The 14703-nt window shown below is 61.2% G+C and overlaps 1 protein-coding gene across 1 annotated transcript; it reads right to left on the reverse strand.

Annotated features, from left to right (window-relative positions):
- Nucleotides 1-74: 74 nt before the first annotated feature.
- On the reverse strand, nucleotides 75-12524 carry LOC116240091 (uridylate-specific endoribonuclease A-like). The gene is made up of 6 exons (XM_031610394.2): nucleotides 12307-12524; nucleotides 10824-11011; nucleotides 10189-10305; nucleotides 8628-8734; nucleotides 5042-5184; nucleotides 75-2998 (listed from the first exon to the last, which is right to left on the reverse strand). The coding sequence occupies exons 1-6, from the start codon at nucleotides 12522-12524 to the stop codon at nucleotides 2896-2898; spliced, it is 876 nt and encodes a 291-aa protein (XP_031466254.2). The 3' UTR covers nucleotides 75-2895.
- Between the last annotated feature and the right edge of the window lie 2179 nt (nucleotides 12525-14703).

The following is a 14703-nucleotide window of genomic DNA, read 5'->3' on the forward strand; positions in this document are numbered from 1 at the left end:
CCTCGGCCCCGGAGCTGCGCCCCACAGCGCGGCGCCGCTTCCGGCCCGCAGCCTGCAGTGGGGCGGCCGCGTGGGGCGGGGCGGGGCGGCCGTGGGGCCGGCGGGTCTGTGGGGCTGGGGCGGCTTGTGGGGCCTGCTGGCATTTATGGGGCCTGCTGGGATCCGTGGGGCTGGGGGCAACTTATGGGGCCTGCTGTGATCTATGGGGCCTGCTGTCACCTGTGGGGCTGAGCGGAACTTATTGGGCCTGCTGTGATCTATGGGGTCTGTTGTGATCTGTGGGGCTGGGCAGAACTTGTGGGGCCTGGTGTCATCTATGGGGCTGGGTGTAACTTATGGGGCCTGCTGTCATTTACGGGGCCTGCTGGTATCTATGGGGCCTGCTGTCACCTGTGGGGCTGGGCAGAACTTATAGGGCCTGCTGTGATCTATGGGGCATGCTGAGATCTGTGGGGCTGAGCAGAACTTATTGGGCCTGCTGTCATCTATGGGGCCTGTTGTGATCTATGGGGCTGGGCAGAACTTGTGGGGCCTGATGGCATCTATGGGGCTGGGTGTAACTTATGGGGCCTGCTGGCATCTGTGGGGCCTGCTGGGATCTATGGGGCCTGATGGCATCTGTGGGGCTGGGTGTAACTTATGGGGCCTGATGGCATCTGTGGGGCCTGCTGGGATCTATGGGGCCTGATGGCATCTGTGGGGCTGGGCAGAACTTATTGGGCCTGCTGTGATCTATGGGGTCTGCTGTGATCTGTGGGGCTGGGCAGAACTTGTGGGGCCTGGTGTCATCTATGGGGCTGGGTGTAACTTATAGGGCCTGCTGGGATCTGTGGGGCCTGCTGGCATCTATGGGGTCTGTTGTGATCTGTGGGGCTGGCGCCACTTATGGGGCCTGGTGCCATGTGTGGGGTGAGCAGCCGTTGTGGTGCGGGGTGGGGCACAGCTATGGGGGATGTGGGGGGTGTGGGGATGCGTGAGCGGCCACACGGACACGGCAAGGACACGTGTGTGCAGGAGCACGGACATGCTAAGGACACGTGTGTGGGGGAATGTGAACACGGCAAGGACGCGTATGGCAGTATGGACACAGTGAGGCCACATGTGGGACCACACAGACATGCTAAGCACACGCGTGCAGGAATGTGGACACGTTAGGGACACGTGTGAAGGAGTGAGGACATGCTAAGGACACATGTGCAGGAGCGTGGACACAGTAAGCACATGTGTGTGCAGCCACACGGTCATGCTAGAGACACACGTGGCAGTATGGACACACTGAGGCCACATGTGTGACCACGTAGTCATGCTAAGCACATACATGTAGCAAAAACAAACGCAGTAAGAACAGCTGTGTAGCTGCATGAACACGCTAGGGACGTGTGTTCAGCAACATGGACATGCTAAGAACACTCCAAGGGCACATGTGCTGCCCTGCAAGCACTCTAAAGACGTGTGCAGCCACACGGACATGCTAAGGACGTGTGAGGGCAAACGGACACGCTAAGGACACGCATGTGTGACAGGGACATGCTAAGAACAGGTGTGTGTAAGGAGGACACGCTAAGGACACGTGTGTGTGTGACAGGACACGCTAAGGACGGTACATCTATGGGGCAGTGCATCCATAGGGCGCCGGATCGATGGGGCAGCACATCCATAGGGCAGAACATTTATTGGGGGGTATATCTATAGGGCAGTACATCTATGGGGTGCTGTATCTATGGGGCAGGGGATCTATGGGGCTGTGGATCTATAGAGCACTGGATCTATGGGGCAGTGGATCTGTGGGGCAGTGGATCTATGGGGCAATACATCCATAGGGCAGTACATTTATTGGGCAGTAGATCTATGGGGCAGCAGATTTATGAGGTGTTGTATCTATGGGGCAGCAGATCTATGCGGTAGCGGATCTATGGGGTGCTGTATCTATAGGGCGCTGTATCTATGGGGCAGCAGATCTATGGGGCGCTGTATCTATAGGGCGCTGTATCTATGGGGCAGCAGATCTATGGGGCGCTGTATCTATGGGGCACTGTATCTATGGGGCAGCAGATCTATGGGGCGCTGTATCTATGGGGCAGCAGATCTATGGGGCGCTGTATCTATGGGGCACTGTATCTATGGGGCGCTGTATCTATGGGGCAGCAGATCTATGGGGCGCTGTATCTATGGGGCAGCAGATCTATGGGGCGCTGTATCTATGGGGCACTGTATCTATGGGGCGCTGTATCTATGGGGCAGCAGATCTATGGGGCGCTGTATCTATGGGGCACTGTATCTATGGGGCAGCAGATCTATGGGGCGCTGTATCTATGGGGCAGCAGATCTATGGGGCGCTGTATCTATGGGGCACTGTATCTATGGGGCGCTGTATCTATGGGGCAGCAGATCTATGGGGCGCTGTATCTATGGGGCGCTGTATCTATGGGGCAGCAGATCTATGGGGCGCTGTATCTATGGGGCAGCAGATCTATGGGGCGCTGTATCTATGGGGCACTGTATCTATGGGGCGCTGTATCTATGGGGCAGCAGATCTATGGGGCGCTGTATCTATGGGGCAGCAGATCTATGGGGCGCTGTATCTATGGGGCACTGTATCTATGGGGCAGCAGATCTATGGGGCGCTGTATCTATGGGGCACTGTATCTATGGGGCGCTGTATCTATGGGGCGCTGTATCTATGGGGCAGCAGATCTATGGGGCGCTGTATCTATGGGGCACTGTATCTATGGGGCAGCAGATCTATGGGGCGCTGTATCTATGGGGCACTGTATCTATGGGGCAGCAGATCTATGGGGCAGCAGATCTATGGGGCGCTGTATCTATGGGGCAGCAGATCTATGGGGCAGCAGATCTATGGGGCGCTGTATCCGTGGGGCAGCGGATCCGTGGGGCTCAGGGGCTGACAGGGTAGGCGGAGGCGATGAACTGCTGCCCAGCTCCGGCCCAGCTGTGGGTCTGCACCGCCGCTGCGTGGCCGGCCAGCGTCACGTTGCAGCTGGGGGAGGCGTGCAAGGGTGTGCAACGGCGTGCAAGGGTGTGCAAAAGTGTGCAAGGGTGTGTGAAAGTGTGCGACACAGTGCAACACCGTGCAACAGCGTGTGACAGTGCAAGGGTGTGCAGTGGCGTGCAACAGCGTGCGATGGTGTGCAACAGCGTGCAACATGGTGTGCAACACAGCATGCGATGGTGTGCAACAGTGTGCAACATGGCGTGCAACACGGCGTGCAACACGGCGTGCAACACGAGGCAGCAGTGCAGCGGCGTGCAGCAGTGACACGGTGCAACACAGCAGCGCACGGCGCCACGTGTCCACAGCGTGTGACACCACATCACACGTGTCACACGTGTCACACGTGATCCCATAAGTCCCCACGTGTCCCCATGTGTTTCTATGGGGCCTTTGGGGTCCCTCTGTGCCCCCACGTGTCCCCATGTGCCCCATATGTCCCTGTATGTCCCCACATGGCCCCACGTGTCCCCATAAGTCCACGTGTCCCCTGATGTCCCCAGACGTCCCCAAGTCTGCAGATGTCCCCATGTCCCCACATGTCCCACATCCTCATGTCCCCATGACCCCATATATCCCCATGTGTCCCCTTGTGTCCCTATGGGGTCTTTGGGGTCCCTCTGTGCCCCCATGTGTCCCCACATGTCCCCATATGTCCACACGTGTCCCCTGATGTCCCCAAGTCTGCAGACGTCCCCATGTCCCCATATGTCCCCACATCCTCATGTCCCCATGTCCCCATATGTCCTCATGTCCCCATGACCCCATGTGTCCCCATATGACCCCTTGTGTCCCCTTGTGTCCCCATAGGTCCCCACGTGTCCCCACATGTCCCCAGATGTCCCCCCCCATCGCTGTGTCCCCATGCTTCCATCCCACCCCAGTGTCCCCCCCACCCCCATGTCCCCACGTGTCCCCAAGTCTGCAGACGTCCCCATATGTCCCCACGTGTCCCCATGTGATCCCATAAGTTCCCATATATCCCCATGTGTCCCCATGTGTCCACGTGTCCCCTGATGTCCCCAAGTCTGCAGACGTCCCCATGTCCCCAGATGTCCCCACATCCTCATGTCCCTGTGTCCCCATATGTCCCCTGATGTCCCCATGACCCCATGTGTCCCCATATGTCGCCATGTTTCCCCATAAGTTCCCATATATCCCCTTATGTCCCCATGTCCCCATACATCCCCATGTCCCCCGTGTCCCCACATGTCCCCAGATGTCCCCATGTGATCCCATAAGTTCCCATATATCCCCTTATGTCCCCATGTGTCCCCGCGTGTCCCCATGAGTCCCATTATGTCCCCATGACCCCATATGGACATACGGGGTCCCCCCATATATCCCCATGTGTCCCCATGTGTTCCCATAAGTTCCCATATGTCCCCATGTGTCCCCACATGGCCCCACGTGTCCCCATATGTTTGCATGTTTCCCCTGATGTCCCCAGATGTCCCCAAGTCTGCAGACGTCCCCATGTCCCCATATGTCCCCACATCCTCATGTCCCCATGTCCCCATATGTCCTCATGTCCCCATGACCCCGTGTCCCCATATGACCCCTTATGTCCCCTTGTGTCCCCATACATCCCCACGTGTCCCCACGTGTCCCCACATCCCCACACGTCCCCAGATGTCCCACCCCGTCGCTGTGTCCCCACGCTTCCCCACCCGTGTTCTTCCCCCCCACCCCCATGTCCCCACGTGTCCCCGTGTCCCCATGACCCCAAGTCTGCAGATGTTCCCATGCATCCCCACGTGTCCCCATGTGATCCCATGTGTCCCCACATGTCCCCAGATGTCCCCACATGTCCCCTTATGTCCCCATGTGTCCCCACGTGTCCCCACGAGTCCCACGATGCCCCTATGTCCCCATGTCCCCATACATCCCCATGTCCCCACATGTCCCCATATGTCCCCACATGTCCCCATATGTCCCCATGAGTCCCCACATGTCCCCATGTGATCCCATAAGTTCCCACATGTCCCCCTATGTCCCCACGTGTCCCCATGCCCCCCCCCGCCCACTCACAGCGCGCCGGGCCGCGTCACGTGACACAGGGTGTAGAGCGCCATGTCGAAGGCGGGGCTGGAGCCCAGGAACGTGGAGCCCAGCGGCTTCAGGCGCCCCGCCCAGCGGAACTGCAGCGCCAGCACGTCGGGGAAGCGCCGCCACTGCGGGCCGGGGGGCGGGGCGTCATGGGGGGAATGGGGGGGGGGCGGGGGGGGGGCGTGGGGGGGGAGACGGGGGGGTCATGGGGGGGTCATGCGGGGGGTGTGGGGGTCGTGGGGGGGGAGTGGGGGGGCATGAGGGGGGTGGGGGGGGCGTGGGGGGGACTTAGGGGAGCATGGGGGGGGATGGGGGGTCACTGGGGGTCATGGGGGATGGGGGGGGTCGTGGGGGAGGGGGTCTAGGGAGTGGGGGGGGTCATGGGGGGGTGGGAGGGGCGTGGGGGGGCATCGGGAGGGTCATGGGGGGGGGATGGGGGTCACTGGGGGTCGCCAGCACATCCAGGAAGTGCAGCCACTGGGGGGGGCGTGGGGGGGACATAGGGGAGCATGGGGCGGGGTGGGGGGATATGGGAGCGTCATTGGGGGGCATTCAGGGGGGCGTGGGGCTACGGGGGGCATAGAGGGGATGTGGGGGGGTCTGGGGGGACGCGGGGGAGTGGGGGTGGGTGGGGACAAGTGGGGACATGGGGACAAGGGGGCACAAGAGGAGGGGCGGGCGGAGCTGAGGGGGCGGGGATGGTGGGGACAAAGAGCACAGGGACACAACCACACAACCACACAACTACACAACTACACAACCACACAACCACACAACTACACAACCACACAACCACACAACCACACAACTACACAACCACACAACGACACAACTACACAACCACACAACCACACAACCACACAACGACACAACCACACAACTACACAACTACACAACTACACAACCACACAACTACACAACCACACAACTACACAACCACACAACGACACAACCACACAACCACACAACTACACAACCACACAACGACACAACCACACAACGACACAACCACACAACCACACAACGACACAACCACACAACCACACAACCACACAACGACACAACCACACAACGACACAACCACACAACTACACAACCACACAACCACACAACCACACAACCACACAACCACACAACCACATAACCACACAACCACACAACTACACAACCACACAACTACACAACCACATAACCACACAACGACACAACAACACAACTACACAACTACACAACTACACAACCACACAACCACACAACCACACAACTACACAACCACACAACCACACAACCACACAACGACACAACCACACAACCACACAACCACACAACTACACAACCACACAACTACACAACCACACAACCACACAACCACATAACCACACAACCACACAACTACACAACCACACAACTACACAACCACATAACCACACAACGACACAACAACACAACTACACAACTACACAACCACAGAACCACACAACCACATAACCACACAACCACACAACTACACAACCACACAACCACACAACTACACAACCACACAACCACACAACCACACAACTACACAACCACACAACCACACAACTACACAACCACACAACCACACAACCACACAACGACACAACCACAGGGTGACAGCGACACAACAACACAACAGAGACACAGGGACACAATGACACAACAACAGAGTGACACAGCGACACGACAACACGACGACACAACAGAGACACAGGGACACAACGACACAACAGAGACACAGGGACACAACAGTGATACAATGACACAACACAGCGACACAACGACAGCAACAGAGTCACACAGGGACACAACAAAACGGCACAGCGACACAACGACACAATGATGCAGTAACACAACAGAGTGACACAGCAACACAATGACACAACACAGGGACACACAGAGTGACACAACAAGAGTGACACAACAACACAGCAACACAGCGACACAACAGAGCGACAGCGAGACAACGACAGAGTGACAAAACAACGGTGACAAAGAGACACGGGGACACAACGACACAACAACAGAGTGACACAGCAACACAACAACAAAGCGACACAGGGATACAACAACACAACACGGTGACGCAACAACACGGTGACACAACAACAGAGCCTCCCAACAACACAACAGCACAACCACACAATGATACAATAATAAGGTGGCACAACCAGACAACACAACAACACAACCACACAACATCACAGTGACACAACCACTCAACAACACAACACAACCACACAGTGACACAACAACGCAACCACAGAACCACACCATGACACAATCACACAACAACACAACCACACAGCATCACAGTGACACAACCACACAACATTGCAGTGACACAATCACACAACACAACAACCACACAACCACACATTGCAGTGACACAACCACACAATGACAACACCGTGACACAACCACACAACAACATGACACAACCAGACAACCAAAAACCACAGTGACACAACTACGCAACACAACAATACAACCACACATCACAGTGACACAACCACACAACAACACAACACGTTACAATGACACAACCACACAACATCGCAGTGACACAATGACACAACCATACAACATTGCAGTGACACAACCACACAACAACACAACACATCACAACGACACAACCACACAGCATCGCAGTGACACAATGACACAACCACACATCATAGTGACGCAGCCACACAACATTGCAGTGACACAACCACACAATGACACAACCACACCACACAACCACACAACATCGCAGTGACACAACCACACCACACAACCACACAACAACACAACCACACACCATCGCAGTCACACAACCACACAACCACACACCATCACAGTGACACAACCACACAACAACACAACCACACATCGCAGTGACACAATGACACAACCACACATCGCAGTGACAATGACACAACCACACAACATGACAGTGACACAACCACACAATGACACAACCACACACCGCAGTGACACAATGACACAACGACACAACCACACAACGACACAACCACACATTGCAGTGACACAGTGACACAACCACACAACATGACAGTGACACAACGATGCAACCACACAACGACACAACCACACACCGCAGTGACACAATGACACAACCACACAATGACACAACCACACACCGCAGTGACACAGTGACACAACCACACAACATGACAGTGACACAACGACACAACCACACAACAACACAACCACACACCGCAGTGACACAGTGACACAACCACACAACAGTGACACAACGACGCAACCACACAACAACACAACCACACACCGCAGTGACACAATGACACAACCACACAACAGTGACACAATGACACAACCACACAACAACACAACCACACACCGCAGTGACACAGTGACACAACCACACAACAGTGACACAACGACGCAACCACACAACGACACAACCACACACCGCAGTGACACAATGACACAACCACACAACAGTGACACAATGACACAACCACACAACGACACAACCACACACCGCAGTGACCCCCCCGCGCAGCCCCCGCCGCACGCTCACCGGCCCGTCGTAGCTGTAGCTCAGGTAATTCAGGCGCCCGCTGCGCTCCAGCTGCTGCAGCTGCACCCACGAGTGGCAGCCCGACACGCGGCCGTTCTTGATCTCACCTGCGGGGCCGCGCGGCAGCACACGCGTGTCATCGCGTGTCATCACATGTCATTGTGTGTCACCGCGTGTCACCGCGTGTCACCGCATCCCCCATCCGTCCCCATACGCCCCCACGTCTCCCCCTCCATCCCTGCGTGTCCCCAGGTCCCTCAAATGTCCCCACACGTCCCTGTGTTCCCCCATGTGCCCCCATGTGTCCCCACACGTCCCCACGTGTCCCTATGGCCCCCAGTTGTCCCCAGTTGTCCCCATACACCCCCATGCCCCCCCTTATATCCCCGTCTCTCCCCACGTGTCCCCACGTGTCCCTACGTCCCCACACATCCCCATGTTCCCCCGTATGTCCCCATGTGTCCCCACACGTCCCCATGTGTCCCTATGGCCCCCAGTTGTCCCCCCATGTCCCCATACATCTCCATGTCCCCCCTTATATCCATATCTGTCCCCACACGTCCCCATGTCCCCCATACGGTCCCATACACCCCCATGTTCCCCCATATGTCCCCAGATGTTCTCATGTCCCCATGTGTCCCTGTGCCCCCCATCTGTCCCCATATGTCCCCATACATCCCCATGTCCCCCCATATGTCCCCATGTGTCCCCATGTCCCCCTGTGTCCCCATACAGCCCCCTATGTCTCCCCATACATCCCCATGTCCCCCCACATCCCCATGTGTCCCCATACATCCCCGTGCCCCCCCATGTCCCCCACTAAACCCCCCCATGTCCCCTCATCCCCGTATGTCCCCAAATGTCCCCAGGTGTCCCCATAAGCCCCCATGTCCCCATAAATCCCTTGTGACCCCATGTGACCCCATGTGACCCCATGTGCTCCTATGTGACCCAACGTGACCCCACTTGACCCCATGTGCCCCCCCGATTCCCGTGACCCCCTGTGACCCCTCATGACACCTCGTGACCTCATGTGACCCCACGTGACCACCTGAGACTGCATGTGACCCCACATGACCCCACGTGACCTCATGACCTCATTTACCCCATATCTCCCCATATCCTCCCCATGTGACACCACACCCCCCCATGACCTGTCGTGACCCTTCATGACCCCTTGTGACCCCCATGACCCCTCTTACCCCATGTGCCCCCCCAAGACCCTATGAGACCCCACATGACCCCTTGTGACCCCATGTGACCCCTCATGACTCCTCATGACCCCCATGACCCCACATGACCTCATTTGTCCCCATATCTCCCCATATCCTCCCCATATGTCCTCATGTGACACCACACCCTCCGTGACCCCATGACCCCCCGTGACCCCACACGACCCCTGTGACCCCTGTGACCCCTCATGACCCCCCGAGACCCCACATGCACTCAGATGACCCCAGCTCTCCCCATACCCCCCCCACATGTCCTCATGTGACCCCATGCACCCCCGTGACCCCTCGTGACCCCCGGTGACCCCTGGTGACCCCCGGTGACCCCGTACCGACGAAGACGTGCTCGAACCCAGACGAATCCAAGGCGGCTCCCCCGGATCGCGAGTAGCGGCCGAACCAGAGCTGCTGCAGGGCTGCGCGCAGCGCCGAGCGGGAGCCCCACAGCCCTGCAGCGGGGCAGACCCACGGCGCTGCCCCACGGCGCTGCCCCACAGCGCCGCCCCATAGCACTGCCCCACAATGCTATCCCACAGCGCTGCCCCACAGCGCTGCTCTACACCTCCATCCCACAGCGCTGCCCCACAGCGCTGCCCCACAGCACCGTGGATCCTACCACCCCTCTGCCCCACATCTCCACCCCACACCCTTCCACCCCACCCCCCATCCTTCCACCCCACTGCCCCACACCCCTCCATCCCTCCACCCCTCCACCCCACAGCTCCGTCCTCCCACCCCTCTGCCCCCACCTCCACCCCACACCCCTCCATCCTTCCACCCCTGTGCCCCACAGCTCCATCCCTATAACAGCTCCATCCCACACCCCTCTGTCCTCCCACCCCTCTGCCCCACAACTCCGCCCCACACCCCCCCATCCTTCCACCCCTCCGCCCCACATCTCTGTCCTCCCCCCCCATCCCGCACCCCCCCCCACACCCGCACCCCACACCCGCACCCCGCCCCTCACCGCTCTGCAGCAGCTCCTCCATCACGTCGGTGTTGAGCACGGCGTCGAGGAACCGCTGCTCCTCGCGCTGCTCCTCGGCCGTCGGCTCCTCCTCCACCCCGCACTGCGCCTCGTAGTTGTCCAGCAGCGCCAGCAGCTCCGCGAACGGGGAGCGCCGCAGCAGAGCCTCGTCCACGTGTTCGAAAAGCCTGCGGGGGGCGGAGGGGTGCAGTGTGGGGCGGGGTGGGGGCGGAGCGGTGGGGATGTGGGGCGTGGGGGGGGGAGGGAGGTGTGGGGCGGAGAGATGTGGGGACGGAGGTGTGGGGTGCAGTGATGGGGGGGGGAGATGTGGGGCAGGGTTACGGGGGTGGAGGTGTGGGGCGGGGATGAGAGGTGGCGAGGTGTGGGGCAGGGTTATAGGGATGGAGATATGGGGCAGAGTGATGGGGATGGAGGTGTGGGGTGGGGAGATGTGGGGCAGGGTTATAGGGATGGAGATATGGGGCAGAGTGATGGGGATGGAGGTGTGGGGTGGGGAGATGTGGGGCAGGGTTATAGGGATGGAGGTGTAGAGTGTGGGGCACGGATGTGGGGTGGAGTGATGGGGATGTGGGGCGTGGGGTGGGGAGGTGGGGAGGGAGGTGTGGGGTGGGGATGTGGGGCGGAGTGATGGGGATGGAAGTGTGGGGTGGGGAGGTGTGGGGCAGAGAGATGTGAGGTGCAGTGATGGGGACAGAGGTGTGGGGTGCAGTGATGGGGTGGGGAGATGTGGGGCAGGGTTATAGGGATGGAGATATGGGGCAGGGATATGGGGCAGAGTGATGGGGATGGAGGTGTGGGGTGTGGGGCGGGGATGTGGGGTGCGGAGATGGGGATGGAGGTGTGGGGCAGGGATGTGGGGGGATGTGGGGTGGAGAGGTGGGGCAGAGCGATGGGGGTGGAGGTGTGGGGTGCAGTGATGGGGGGCAGATGTGGGGCGGGGTGCGGTGATGTGGGGCGGGGGGTGGGGAGGCGCGGGGCGGGGAGTTGTGGGGTTGTGGGGCAGAGATGCGGGGTGCGGTGAGGGGTGGGGAGATGTGGGGCGGGGTGATGGGGAGGGAGGTGCGGGGCGGGGATGCGGGGCTGGGAGCTGCACGGGTGGAGCCGCGGGGACGGGAGGGCGGGGCGGGGGGGAGCGGCGGGGCGGAGCTGCGGGGCGGGGCGGAGCCGGGCGGGGCAGCGCTGCGGGACGGCGGGGCGGGGCAGGGCGGTGCGGGGAGAGGCGGAGCGGGGCTGCGGGGCGGGGCTGCGGGGCGGTGTGGCAGGGCGGGGCGGGGCGGTGCTGCGATGCGGGGCGGCGCTGCGGGCAGAGCGGTGCGGTGCTGCGATGCGGGGCGGCGCTGCGGGGCAGAGCGGGGCGGTGCTGCGGTGCTGCGATGCGGTGCTGTGGGGCAGAGCGGTGCGGGGCGGCGCTGCGATGCGGGGCGGCGCTGCGGGCAGAGCGGCGCGGGGCGGCGCGTCTCACGGCAGCGGCGCGTAGTCGTTGCCGGCCCCGCTGGCGGCGTCGATGCGGTGCTGCAGGTTGACCCGCAGCTCCGCGGGCGCCGCTCGGTTCCGGTCGGCGGCGTAGAGGCGCTCGGCGACGCTCCGCAGCTCCGCGTCCGACAGCGCCGAGACCGCGGCGCTCAGAGCCGCCAGCAGCGCCGGCAGCGCCCGCAGCGCCGCCCGCAGCGCCGCCCGCATCCCCGCAACCGCGGCCTGAGGGGGGGCCGGGCGCGGCTCAGGGGGACGCGGCCGGCACCGCGCTGCAGCCGACGTGGCCCGACAGCACGCGGCCCTACAGCACGCGGCCCTATAGCCGCCCCATGGATCCTATCCCGGCCCTATAACCAGCATGGCCCTATAGCACACACAGCCTTATAACGCACACGGCCCTATAGCCGGCATGGCCCTACAGCACACAACCCTACAGCACATGTGGCCCTATAGCCACCCCATGGATCCTGTCCCAGCCCTATAGCCAGCACGGCCCTATAGCACACACAGCCCTATAGTCATCCCATGGATCCCATCCCAGCCCTATAGCATCCCCAGCCCTATAGCCACCCCACAGCTCCCATCCCGGCCCTATAGGAGCCCTGACCCCATAGCCACCCCACAGCTCCCATCCCGGCCCTACAGCAGCCCCACTGACCTTATGTGTGTCCTACAGCAGCCGCGACCCTATAGCAGCCCCACTGCTCCTATCCCGGCCCTATAGCAGCCCCACGGCTCCTGTCCTGACCCTATAGCCACCCCGACCTTACAGCCACCCCACAGATTCTATGCTGACTCTATAGCCATCCTGCCCTATAGCCACCCCACAGACCCTATCTGAGCTCTATAGGAGCCCCAGCCCTATAGCCACCCCATGGATCTTATCCTGGCCCTATAGCCACCCCGACCCCATAGCCACCCCACAGCTCCCATCCCGGCCCTACAGCAGCCCCACTGACCTTATGTGTGTCCTACAGCAGCTGCGGCCCTATAGCAGCCCCGGCCCTATAGCAGCCCCGCCGTTCCCACCCCGGCCCTATATCCCCCCCTTTATCCCAGCCCCATATCAACCCCCCAAGGCCACTGTTGTTATGGGGTGGGGGGGAGGGGGGGTGTTTCTTTTGGGGTCTTTTGTGGGGGCAGCGCAGCACCCCGAACTGCCAGCGGCCCTATAGGGTGGGGGGGGGCAGCAGAAAGGGGGGGGGGCACCTCTGACCCCCAAATGGGGTCGGATGGGGGGGTGACCCCTCTGCCCCACAACTCCACCCCACACCCCTCCACCCCACAGCTCCATCCCCCCCCCCCCCCTTAAAAGCCGCCCCCCCCGTTATCTGTAGGGTGACGTGGCTGGGAGCAGCTGCGGCCCTACAAGGGCTTCCCATGGGGGGGCATGGGGGGTTATAGGGTCTGGGGCGGGGGGGGGCTGGGGGGCGTGGGGGGGGGCATTGGGGGCCATGGGGTTTCAGACAGGGGGGTCGTGGGGGGGGTTGGGGGTCTTGGGGGGGCATGGGGGGTTATGGGGTGCTGGGGGGGATTGTGGGGGGGCACAGGGGGCTATGGGGTGCTGGGGGGGCCGTGGGGGGGGCATTGGGAGTTATGGGGGGGTTTGGGGGTCTTGTGGGGGCATGGGGGTCTATGGGGTCGTGGGAGGTTATGGGGGGCTGTTGGGGGTCATGGGGGGGCTTGGGGGGGGCATGGGGGGTGCTGGGGAGTCTGGGGGTCGTGGGGGGGGTCTTAGAGGGGTCTTCGGGAGGTCATAGGGGGCTATGGGGTCTGGGGGGGGCTGGGGGTCGTGGGGGGGCATGGGGGGCTATGGGTGCCGTGGGGGGGGGGTTGGGGGGCGTTCTCCCCAATGTAACGCAGTTACCCCAGAAATGGCGTTTTTCACCCCAAAATTGTCACATTTGTCTTCAATAAACACGGGGGGGGGGCGGGGGGGCTGGGGGTCTGGGGGCCTGGGTGGAACTGGGGGGGGCTGGGGGGCTTATGGGGGCTGGGGGGGCAGGGGGGGGCTATGGGGGGCTGGGGGGGTCTATTGGGAACTGGGGGCGCTGGGGGGCTTATGGGGGTCTGGGGGGGGTCTATTGGCACTTGGGGGGGGGCTGGGGAGAACTGGGGGGGGCCTGGGGGGCTTATGGGGTCTGGGGGAGTAATTGGGAACCGGGGGTGGGGCTATGGGGGGGGGGGTGGTCTATTGGAAATGGGGGGAGCTGGGGGGCTTATGGGGGTCTGGGGGGACTGGGGGGGTCTGGGGGGGCGATAGGGAACTGGGGGGGCTGTGGGGGATCTATGGAGAACGGGGGGTCCGAGGGCGGTTGGGGGGCAATGGGAACCTGGGGGTCCGTGGGGTCTCTGGGGGGCTGGGGGGGGCCGGGGGGCTGCGGGC

Source organism: Phasianus colchicus, chromosome 33 (assembly GCF_987193195.1).
Source record: "Phasianus colchicus chromosome 33, bPhaCol1.hap1.1, whole genome shotgun sequence".
Classification (NCBI taxonomy): domain Eukaryota; kingdom Metazoa; phylum Chordata; class Aves; order Galliformes; family Phasianidae; genus Phasianus; species Phasianus colchicus.